The sequence below is a fragment of the Macrosteles quadrilineatus genome, unplaced genomic scaffold (assembly GCF_028750875.1).
Source record: "Macrosteles quadrilineatus isolate MER2022 unplaced genomic scaffold, UCM_ALF_1.0 Scaffold_9__3_contigs__length_116548681, whole genome shotgun sequence".
In the NCBI taxonomy this organism is placed as follows: Eukaryota; Metazoa; Arthropoda; class Insecta; order Hemiptera; family Cicadellidae; genus Macrosteles; species Macrosteles quadrilineatus.
In genome coordinates, this window is record NW_026542602.1 from 11,806,806 (window position 1) to 11,819,350 (window position 12,545).

Sequence of the window (12,545 nt, forward strand, 5' to 3'; positions counted from 1 at the left end):
TGAAATTAAGTAGAAAACAAACTTATAAAGGTTTTTAAGAGAGTTTGCTATTATTACAAAAAGGTAAGTTAGTAACTGCAAAGTCAGTCTCCTTCAGCTGGCCAGTCACGAATATTGATGGAGTACCTGTATATAGTCAGTCTCCTTGGTCTGGTAGTTGAAGTGTAGCATGTATGTGGTAGATCCTCTCCTGGAGTGTGTTAAGGCTAGACGTACCACAGGAGACACTGTGTGCCCATCACTGAGCGCCTCTAGTAGAGAGTCACGAAGATTGATAGGATGTATGATGGGCTTGTCCCAGTCCGTGTACTCGTTGCGAACCGTCGAGAACAACTCGTTGAGATGATACACAAAGGTGTTTCGGACGAAAGTTCTGAAACGATACTAAAACTTTAAATCCTGTTAGAGTTATGAAGATAAACCACCTCTCTTTGTGGTTAAGTGTTCTCAGACTGTTCGGAAAGGTCTTATTCATCAAGTTGTGCAAAGCAGAAAGTTCGGGTTGGAATTTACATATTGCTTTTGTTGAAATATGCGGGAGGTAAGGGCGCTATTGTTTTATTGATCGGTTGAACTCACAAGTCGGTTTTACCCGAACAAAGGCGAATACCTTTCTCATCAGAGTTGTTAAAACATGTTTTCCGAATTGAAGAACTGTTATTTTACATAGATTTATTTGAATATATCTCTTGAAGATATTCTTATTTAATTTTTTACTTAAAGATTTTATTTTTAAAAATTCACAAGTTAATTAGAGGAGGTTAGTTTAATTTCAAAGTATTTACAATTAATAGTTTAACATTCTCTTATCTATTCTTTAACACGCACACCGACATTAAATCAATTTCAAACGTGGTAACTAAAAAAATAGTGGTTTCACTCACACCAATAAATCCAACATCTCTTTTGGAAAGAGGTCGTTAATCTTTGTCAACGTTGAGTTGGACACTTTAGAAGATGTAGAGACGAAATGTGTTAACTTTACTTTTACAGTGATCAATCACAGATTTTGTTTCAGTCAGGTAGTATTGACAACTATATTGTAATTTACTATCACGACGTCTGAGAAAATCTTTCCAACTACTGTACCACTAAGACTTGTCCTGATTTACAAAAAGTGTCGTTCCCTCAACGAAGAATCTAATAAACATTTACACTTTACAACCAAAATAAAAATAAACTATAAATGATACAGTTCAATTTTTTTTTTTGCTAGTCGCATAGTTTTTAATAGGGTTATAAATTACGACTAGTCTAACAAACTCCAATTAAAGGTTTAGGTGAATTAGAGGTTGGAAACTTACTTTTGGACCAAGATGTGAACTATATTATTTTTTGTAACCGCTGATTAAAAGAAACAATTTATATTTAAGATAAGAATAAAGTTCTGTAGTAATTACCATGTATTATACACATAGGAGATGGTGTTAGCTAGGGTGATAGTGAAATTTAACTGAAATATAATTGGCAAATAATAGACATTGAATATTGATGCTATATGTGAAAAATCACAATTCTAAACGTTTTATACTAATTACTTAATCCTAGTCCTCTACTAAGTGATAGAGTTGTCCACTAATTCATATGGTAATACAAATTTTTTTATCAAACTTACACGTTACTGTATTGAAGTTCTTATCAAGATTTATCGGTTAAGTGTGTACGATAACAAGACTAAGCCTCTAATTCTGTACTTTAACTTATAATTCGGGATCAAGCTGGTGTTATACACTTTTATCAATTCAATATGTATGTATAAGATATGTTAAACCGTGGATGTGAGTTCTTAAAATATTTGTCTACATTTGGACAGAGTACAACAAAAGGATTGTACAATCTTTACATTACTTCACCTCTAGCGATGTATTGGGTCAAATAGTATTGTTGCGGGCTTAACGGGTTCTTTACAAATAAAACTTGGCGATTTTATAATAACTATTTATTTACACTAATTATTATATATTTACAGATATTAAAATTACCTAACACCTAACTAACCCTATCTAAACCTAGCTAAAGCCTATTCTAATTTACAATGTTTCTACTTACAGCTAGCCTCTACAGGATTTATCACTTCTGTTACAACACTGTCACTACACTGTCACTAGAGTCACTACACTGTTACTCTCACTGTCACTACACTGTCACTGCCACTAGCACTAGCACTGGTCACTAACACCGACGGGCGCTTGGTGCGGCGATTCTCGGAAGGCTCAACTCAACTCAACTGCCGTGTGCCGGAAGACGGTCCCTTATATAAGTTTACCGTGGAACATTCTGGAGGCACCTAGTAGCCCAAACAAAGCTGTTTACAGATCACCGTAGAAGCTTCTGGTGGATGTCAAAGACCCTATTGACGTAGTCCGTTGACATGGGTCTATTGTCTTTCACTGGCACGTACGGAGAAACCCGTGTAAACAAACAACCCTTTCGAGACGGCGCCTGGCTATTGTTGCGCGGGGCTCCTGACTTGTAACACTACCCCCTCCTTAAGACTGTTCTGCCCCAGAACAGATTTCTCTCGAAGATTGAGATCTTCTGGACCAATGTCTCCGGTCCCCCACGGGTTGAATACGCAGACCACAATGTCGATGCCAGTGTCATCGAAAAGTTCCTGCACCATATTTCTTACAATCTTCCATTCCAATCCGTCATAACCACATCCCAGCCTTGGAATAGCCAGCTTTTTGATTCCAATCCGAAGGAGCTTGTCTCGCAGGTCTTGCAGGCTTTTCTTCAAGGATTCGTAGGACGGCTTCTTGTTAGATGTTTCCTTCGTAACGAGGTAGAACAAATGCTGTCCATTGCGCTTCAGGTGAAGGGTTGTGCCAATGGCGGGGCTCTGACGCTCAAGATCTTCGGTCCCTCCAAACTTTTTCCTGAAAACTGTGGCTATACCTCGCGACGCTCTCAGGTCTTCTGCTACGCAGTGTGCCAAGGCATATTCCACTGGCAAGGTGAAGAGGTCCTTGTATAACAACCTCAGTCCCTCATTTCCATATCTCTCAGGCACGACGTCTCTTGGCTCGGTTGAGAGGTTCCGAACTTGTTGGCTGTGATCTCCTTTGTAGGGTGCAAGCCTGTTAAAATGAACTATTTTTGGTTTGCCATTTGGTTGTTTCTTAATCCTGTATATGACGTCATTTAAACGGGAAATAACTTCATAGGGTCCTTCCCATGAGTTCTGGAGTTTAGGTGAATAACCACGACGCCTTCGAGGATTATGTAGCCACACGAGATCACCAGGTGTGAACCCTCCTTTCTCGGCCTTCACGTCGTACCTCTCCTTCATCCTGTCACTTGCTCCAGATATGTTGCGACGAACTTTCTCATGTATCTCGTCCATCCTCTTCCGCAGATCCGATACGTAGTCCTCGCCAACCACACATTCATCCGGCTTCAATCCATACTGCAGATCGCATGGAAGACGGAGCTCTCGGCCAAAAACTACGTTGGCTGGAGTCTGGCCGGTGGTTTCGTTGACAGAACTCCTATACGCAAGTAGAAACAGGTGCAGGTATTGGTCCCAGTCCCGCTGATGTTCGGAGACAACTTTTGACAGATATCTTCCCATCGTCCTGTTCATGCGTTCTACCATGCCATCTGACTGTGGGTGCAGAGGTGTTGTTCGAGTCTTCCGGATACCAAGAACTTCACACATTCTGGAGAATACTGCTGACTCAAAATTTCTTCCTTGGTCAGAATGAAGTTCGAGCGGGACTCCAAATCTGCTCACCAATTCCTTGATTAATATATCTGCAACTGTTACCGCTTCCTGGTTAGGCAATGCATAGGCCTCTACCCATTTGCTGAAGTAATCCATTGCTACCAAAATAAATCTATTTCCAGCATCGGACATGGGGAACGGTCCTGCTACGTCAATGGCAATGCGCTCAAACGGGGCACCTACGTTGTATTTCCTCATTGGTGCTTTTCGTTTGTTGACAGGGCCATTTGATGCTGCGCAGGTCACACATCTTCTGCACCAGTCTATGACGTCATCTCTCTGATTAGCCCAGTAGAAGCGCTCCCTTACTTTCACCAGTGTACGATGTACCCCTAGATGGCCTCCAGAAATTCCATCGTGCACTTCCTTTAGCACTTCAGGAACCCTCTTCCTTGGAATTATTAGTTGGAGTTTTCGGTGCCCCCCTTCCTCCGATTCGACGACTCGCTTCAAAACTCCTTCTTCCATTAAAATCGAGTTCCACTGCGCCCAGTAGGTCTTGACGTTCTTAGACAATGGAGCAATATCCTGCCACGATGGTCTTCCTTTATTGTCCATCTTCCACTGCATGACGTGTCTTAGGTCTGGGTCTTCCTTCTGGTCCTCTGACAGTTTCTTACTGTCCCATTCGTCGTCTACGGCGGTCACGCGATGAACTGATGCACTTTTGTCTTCCTTGCGTGTACAGTGCATGCAGGTGTCTCCACATGGTCTTCTTGAAAGTGCATCCGCATTCCTGTGGCTCGGTCCCGCACGATGGACTGATTCGAAGTCATACTCCTGTAACCTTTCCAACCATCTAGCAACCTGCCCTTCTGGAGACTTGAATCTTAGAAGCCATATCAGTGCGGCATGGTCCGTTCTCAAGAGGAACCTTCTTCCATACAAATACTTGTGAAAGTGTTCTATGGACTTCACCACTGCCAGAAGCTCCCTCCTGGTGACACAGTAATTTCGCTCAGGTGCTGACAGTACCTTACTGAAGTATCCGATCACATGTTCTTCTCCGTCCTGAAGTTGAGAAAGGACTCCTCCAATGGCGGTATTGCTGGCATCCGTGTCTAGTACGAATTTTCCATCTGGTCGTGGATAGCTCAATATGGGTGCGCTGCATAATTTGGCCTTCAGCTCTTCAAAAGATTTCTCACAGTCGTTGTCCCAAACAAAGGTTCTCTTGTCTTCGGTCAATTTAGTTAGTGGTTTGGCAATATTAGCAAATCCTTTTACAAATCTTCTGTAGTAAGCGCACAGCCCAAGGAAGCTCCTAACTTGGTGTTTATCCTGAGGTATTGGCCAATCAGTGATAGCTCTGATCTTCTCCGGATCCACAGATACTCCTTTGTCTGATACAACATGGCCGAGGTAATTAACCTGTTTGCGGAACAAGTTGCACTTCTTGGGGTTCAACTTGAGATTAGCCATCCGCAGTCGCATGAAGACATTCTCCAGGTTCTTCAGGTGGTCTTCGAAGGATTTACCTAGGACGATAATGTCATCCAAGTATACCAGGCATGTTTCCCATGACAATCCCCTGAGGACGTTCTCCATGAGCCTTTCAAAAGTAGCAGGGGCATTGCAAAGTCCAAAAGGCAGCACAGTGAATTGCCAAAGTCCTGTCCCAATAGAGAACGCTGTCTTCTCCTTGTCCTCGGGAGCGAGCCCGACCTGCCAGTAGCCACTTCTGAGGTCTAAGGTTGAGAATATCTGACATCCTCCCAGAGTGTCGAGTGTGTCATCAATCCTGGGTAGAGGGTAGCTGTCTTTCTTGGTGACATTGTTGAGAAGGCGGTAGTCTACGCAAAATCTTGTTGAGCCGTCTTTCTTTTTCACTAGTACCACAGGTGACACCCAAGGGCTGCTAGAAGGCTCGATGACACCATCCGCTTCCATCTCTTTTATGATTCTCTCGGCTTCGTCACGTTTTGCCAGTGGGAGTCGTCTAGGGGCCTGACGTATGGGTTTTGCATCTCCGGTGTCTATCTTGTGTTGTACTATATTCGTCCTTCCTCTAGGGCCACTTCCGTACTCAAAGACATCTTGCCATCTAGTAATAAAGTCCTTTATTTTTGCACTTTGTTGATGCGTCAGCTCCTGACAGGTGCTCTCCACGAAATCTTCTAGCTCCTTCGGTAATCCATTTGGAGATGGCGGGCATGATTTTAGTTGACGTACCACCGAATTAACTGCCACGCACGTTCCGATCGTTACTCCTCTTTTTATCTTAACAGGAAAGCCATTCAAGTTCATCAGTTGCACCGGATTTTCATGTCCTAAGTTAAATAAGGATCTGGCGACAAAGACACCACGTCCAAGCTGGGATTCACTGTCACTTGCTGGCTCCAGCAGAACACTTTGCCCACTAGTCCAATCTCCTTCGACTGTAGCTTGAACGATGACCTGGCTGCGCGCTGGTAGCGTTGTGTCTTCCAGTAGAAGTACGCGTGCAGAGATATTTTTTCCACGCCGAAGTATGACATCTTCGTCTCCGAGAGTCACTAGTCCTCTTGACATGTCCAACTTCAGTCCGTACTTCACCATTATATCAGTTCCCAAAATCACGTCCTCGTCTATGTCGGCAACTAGTGCGCAATGTTTAAATACGCAGCCACCAATATGGAAGGTAGCAACCGTCTGCCCATAGACCTGAGCCAGCTGACCTGTAGCTGTACGTAGAGACCATGATGTTGGTGATATATCTTCAGTCGACACAGTGTTTGGATTCAGGATGGTCATAGTCGCCCCGGTGTCCAGAAGACAGCTTTGGAGACGCCCATTCACCTTTCCGTCGATGTAGAAACTGCTTGACTGACTTCCCAGTGAAGCAACTTTAACACTTTTCCTCGGGGCTTTCGAATCACGGGCTGACGGTTGCCCCTTTCCATCAACCCTCCTTAGTTTTCCTGCTTCGGTTCTGATGTGGTCGAAGGACATTTACTCCGGGGATGTCCCATCTGTCCACAGCTCCAACAGCGTATCTGCCGGCGTCGTGTTTTTAGCGCCTCCAGAACTCTTTTCACCAGCTCCTCGATGTCGAGTGGAGATGTAGGTTCTGCGTCTGCTACACGGACTCGGGCCTGACCTCTCACCGACTGCCGTACAGCCTCGAACTCCAGTGCCTGTGTCAGTGCGTCACTCAGTGTCTTTGGTCTGGCGAGCTTCACTGCCTGTTGAGTCTCAGGTTCACGTAAGCCATCTAGGAATTTATCCACCGCCAAACTCTCGTAGACATCATCCGTGACCGATGGATAGGCGTTTCTCACCAGGCGAGCAATGTCGGCTTCAAACTCCTGGAGTGACTCGCTGGGCTTCTGGATCCGGTTCCGCAGCTGTGATCGGTAGAGCTGGTCCATATGTCGATGTCCAAAGCGCATGTCCAATCTTCTTACTAATTCTGCGAAGTTCTTCCGCTCCGCCATTGGCATAGCATGCAGAACAGCTAATGCATCGCCCCGTAGTGCAAGACACAGTGCTGAAGCCTTTGTCTCCTCGGTCCACCCATGGACCATAGCCGCTGTTTCGAAGAGAAGCATGTAGTCCTCCCAGGGGGTTTTGCCATCGAAGTTAGGAACAATATTCTGAGGGGCAACGGCAGCAATGGTCGGCGCTGGCTTGGAGATCGTTTCTAGGGCGTTGTCCTGCTGAAGTTCGCCAGTGCTAGCCGATGACGCAGGTGTGAAGCTCCCCGATACAGCCATCTCCTGCCTAAGCTTATCAACTAACCTATCTTCTAGATTTTTTTCTAAACAATTAAATTTCTCATCCATTTCATTCATTCTACTTTCTAAACTATCAACTTTGCTCGAATATTCATCTATTTTGTTCAGCATTTTTGATTCTACATTCGACATTTTTGCCTCAATGCTAGCTTCTAAGCTTTTGTTATTTTCTGACATTTTTGACTCTAAGTTTTTGTTATTTTCTGACATTTTAGACTCAATATTAGCTTCTAGGTTTTTACTAGTTTCTGAAATTTTTGACTCCAAGTTTTTAAGCATTTTATTGACATCAGATGTTTCAAATAAAACGTTATCTGGATCTTCACCTGTCTCAATTAAAGCTTGTTTAAGGCGTGCCTGAAGGGCTGATTTAGTTCCACTAGTATCTAGATCTCGTTCTTCTAATTCTCTCCTAAGATCAGCTACTTTTAATTCATCAAGTTTTACACCTTTGAAAGCCATTTTTATGCAGAACAATTAAAATAATTTTACAACAAATGATTTTTTCCTTTGTAACAAAATTACGACACAAATTACTACAATGTAACAAAGACCCTGAATCTTACTAGTATCTAATACAACTAAAATTAAACTCAATATTTTACAATTAAAATCGCCAAAATAATGCCGCTTTCTGACACCAATTGTTGCGGGCTTAACGGGTTCTTTACAAATAAAACTTGGCGATTTTATAATAACTATTTATTTACACTAATTATTATATATTTACAGATATTAAAATTACCTAACACCTAACTAACCCTATCTAAACCTAGCTAAAGCCTATTCTAATTTACAATGTTTCTACTTACAGCTAGCCTCTACAGGATTTATCACTTCTGTTACAACACTGTCACTACACTGTCACTAGAGTCACTACACTGTTACTCTCACTGTCACTACACTGTCACTGCCACTAGCACTAGCACTGGTCACTAACACCGACGGGCGCTTGGTGCGGCGATTCTCGGAAGGCTCAACTCAACTCAACTGCCGTGTGCCGGAAGACGGTCCCTTATATAAGTTTACCGTGGAACATTCTGGAGGCACCTAGTAGCCCAAACAAAGCTGTTTACAGATCACCGTAGAAGCTTCTGGTGGATGTCAAAGACCCTATTGACGTAGTCCGTTGACATGGGTCTATTGTCTTTCACTGGCACGTACGGAGAAACCCGTGTAAACAAACAACCCTTTTGAGACGGCGCCTGGCTATTGTTGCGCGGGGCTCCTGACTTGTAACAGTATGTATAATTTAAAAGATTATTACATGTTAAACTAGCAAGCACTCAATTTGCCCAAGTGTTAATTTTTAATTCGAGTACTTTACGTTTAGATATTATGGATACGTAAAACTCAAATAATCCAACTGGTTTTAACCAAGACACAACTTTCTAATTTAAATCGAATACAACCAAAGTACAGTTGTAGACTTAAAAAAAAAAATTTCCAAGGCCCCGAAACTATACAGTAACAACCAACCTTAAAATGCGATTCCTCTGATCCTCCTCCACTCCTTCCTGGACCTGGTGATTATTCAACTCTAGATAACTCTCTGTGGAGGCAACGCCGACCATGAGTGGGCGAGATATGAAGGTGTCACCTGCGCGATCCAGAATAGCACGGACGTCTCCCGGAAACCAAGGTCCGAATGTCGATAGAAACCTGGGAGATGGGAGGTCCAAGGAGAGGATCCGGGACAGAGAGGTTCGTCTGAGGCACTCTGTAAGTTCTGGTCCTAGAGGACAGGCTAGCTGGGCGGCGACGTGGGCGGTGGTAATGTCTGGGCGGGCAGCAACCGCCCAGGGACATAGCAGCGATCCGGAGAGAAGTATGGCACGGTGGAACAAACCTGAGGTCATAGACGTTGAATTGAATCATGTGACAACTCCAATATTAATTGTTAAACATTACAAATGTTTTATTTTACTCAGCATTACGGAAAGAATGGTATATCTTTGGCTAGTTTCTAAGAAGAATTTGACTAGATGAATCAATATCAAATGTATGCATACACACAGGTTAAAAAAAGCTCAATGTATATCTTTACTTTTCTCAAAGTAGATACTAAGGTAGAAATTATTAATGTTGTTGAAGTGTGTTACCTGATATATTTGTGCGTAAGCCATAGAACGGACATGTAATACGTATGCTACAATGGACGTTGTATTTTTAAGTAGAAGCTCTAAATACACCTAAAAGGTCAAGTACTAGAATCATATCATTATTTTTATATTGAGATGATAATATACGTGGTTGAAGTGATATCTTAAATATTATATTTAAGTTAATACAGAGGCAAATACAAATCAATAAACACATCTAGTGCTTTTTAATTGCCAATTATTAATCAAATCATCCTTTAATTAATTAATATTGATATTCAAGCATTATTATATCGAATATAGCTACTAGTACTTGGAAAATTGAATTACTATAATTGGCAATTACGATACTGTGAACTTAGTATTAATTAATAACAAAACACAGAATTTACAAATTAAAATTAACATTTTAGGTGCTTTGGTAAACTAAGTTCTATAATTAATCATAAGATATATTGGATGTTAAATTTATGAGTTTTAAACAATATCTGAAATCAAAAAGTTGATAATAATCGTACTGTAAAGAATGGACACCTAATATCCAGGCCAAACCACCAAGTACCTTGGTGTCATGGTGGATAACAAGTTGAGCTGGAGGAATCAGGTCTTCCGTACGACAGAAAAGGCAAGCATCTAAACATATTTTGGGGCCCTCCAATCAGCCGAAAAGACAGACTTGATGTTCAGTGCAGTCCTTGAACAGTCGCGCTCACGTTCAATAAAGAAGAGCATCGGTTGATGCTTGTACGAGTACTGCGTCAAGCGGCACTCGGTTTCGCTTTAAGTACAGTGCCCGAACCGGGTTTTCTGGTAATTTCTGTTTTTTCCCGGCAAACTCCTGACAGCAGAGAGGAAGGCAATTTACCAGAGACATGTTTATCTGACGCTGTAAGGAAAGATCCAGTGCTGCCAGATGTAACAGGAAAGCTGGGTACAAAAGAGTACGATTAACTCAGCGATTCAACATGCAGGACCAGCCATGGTTAAACGGCAGCATGGTGAGGTGAGCTACTTACCTTATCAGATCACGACCTTTTGCATTCGCACCTGCACTCGAATACCAAGCCCGGCTTGTCTAACTGCACTGCCCGCTAATCTACGACAATGCATAACACCTGTCTCCACTGCCCATATTGGAATATGTCCCGCTGCTCCACCGGGAGGCCACCCAACAACTTTCGGTTGAATCAGTTTGTAAGAGGATGATAGAGGATAAAGACAACTGGGGCTGCTGGTCACACATTAGAGCATCCTTAAGCAAGAAAAAAAATTACTACTTAGGTTGGATTTCAGTATAGTTCGTGTAAGACTACGGCGGCTAGACTTGGGTGTGCCCTTTAGGTGTTGGCAAACTCGACCTAGTTCCGATGAAATGCGACAAGTATATTCAGGCTAGTGACGTAAGAGTAGAGGCTGTTTTTGGTGTCTCACACCCATTCTGGCCGATAACTGGTTTATTTTACTTTAAGATTAAAAACTATTTTTAGATTTAGAGGTTTTTGCTTGATCCCGTGGACTTACCAGCGGCAGTGTCTGACAGCAGAAGAGCATTGATAAGCGCTGCGCCTGTGTCGTGGCCCACGAGAGTCACTCTGCCAGGGTCACCTCCAAAGGACGCGATGTTTCGCCTCAGCCAGGAGAGAGCCTCTTCTATATCTCGGAGAGCGAGGCAGCAGCTTCCTTGTAGCTTTAGGAAACCTGTTTTAAAAGATTCTCATTATATATGAAAAGCGTGTGGATTTTATCAAAAGCAAAAGTTATACAGAGTATTTCACTAATCATTTTTATAATAAGGAGGACATTTAACTTATAAAGGAGCACTCCCCATTTTTTGATGTTATTTAGGGATGGTTTAGGATTTTGAAAATTTGACTACCATTTACCAATTCGGCAACAAATTTCATATATCTTATAGAACACTCTATACTTTAGGGCTGTCTTAGAATGTAAATAATGAGATTAAAAAACGTGCTTATTCTTGACATTTTCTCTGAAGCTAATTGCTTAGGATTTACAGCGTGTTAAACCTAAAAAAATTGCTTGTGGTGTACATTCTGCATCCTGTAGATCCTAAACGAATATGTTTAGAGAGAATATGCAAAGAATAAATAAATCTTAAAATCGTATCTAAATTAGAAAAACACCGTGAAATACAAAGTGCTCAAATTTTAAAGATAGCTAATGTTTTGTAAAATGCTGGTCATTTTTTAAGTTTCTTAACTATTTTTTAGTTATGACATCACTATTTTTATGTGTATTTGATGATTTTTAGAACTCAATTAGTACTAACTAACGAACAGATACGGTTTTTGAATCGTAAAAGAGTTTTAGTTGACAAGAAGAAAAACAACAGTACAACAACAGTTGACAAACAGTATATGTTTAAAAAAGTTAATATGGAAACATTGCACAACAAACTATTAATTATTCCTTTTACTGGCTCATCAATATAGGGGTTTACAATTTCTCAAGTTTATATAACAATTTTTTTTATATAAATTGAGAAATTGTAAATCCCTATTGTAAAATTTATACTATAACTTTATTAGTAGGTTTATTTTGCTGTTTCGAGATTTTATATAACTCATTAAATATTAGATAATAAGTTGCCAGGCTAACATTTTGGAATCCTCGATCTTTCACGTCGAATGCTATGCATACATTTTAAAACATGCTGTGTTAAAATGTGATCATAGACATAAAATGTAAAAATATATAAGCAGAGGACTTTTTGACTTTCAAAAAAATCTTTATTCGCTGAGAGAGATGCGAAGAGTTTTTTGTTAATCACGTTAACATTTTACCTAAACCATATCTTAAAAGCAATTCTGTTCTTGAGAATATATCCCTAATAGCATTTTAAAATCAGAGAATTTATTTGATCAAATTTTCTTTTTGAAATCATAGGAAAATGTTGATAAGTGACTCAATCGAACAAAGAACACATTGCTAGGAATGAATAGTTTCTGCTGAAATTCTAAATTGAGATTTTAAAAGGAT

General features: G+C 41.3%; 1 protein-coding gene across 1 annotated transcript in view; it reads right to left on the reverse strand.

Annotated features, from left to right (window-relative positions):
* Nucleotides 1-12,545, reverse strand: part of LOC129004434 (neuroligin-1-like) — a 45,416-nt gene that overhangs the window by 9,422 nt on the left and 23,449 nt on the right. Inside the window, exons 5-7 of the mRNA XM_054433019.1 lie at nucleotides 11,067-11,243; nucleotides 8,923-9,292; nucleotides 127-373 (exon numbers count right to left, since the gene is read on the reverse strand). Of these exons, the coding sequence (XP_054288994.1) occupies nucleotides 127-373; nucleotides 8,923-9,292; nucleotides 11,067-11,243 (794 nt within the window). The remainder of the gene's footprint in view (nucleotides 1-126; nucleotides 374-8,922; nucleotides 9,293-11,066; nucleotides 11,244-12,545) is intronic.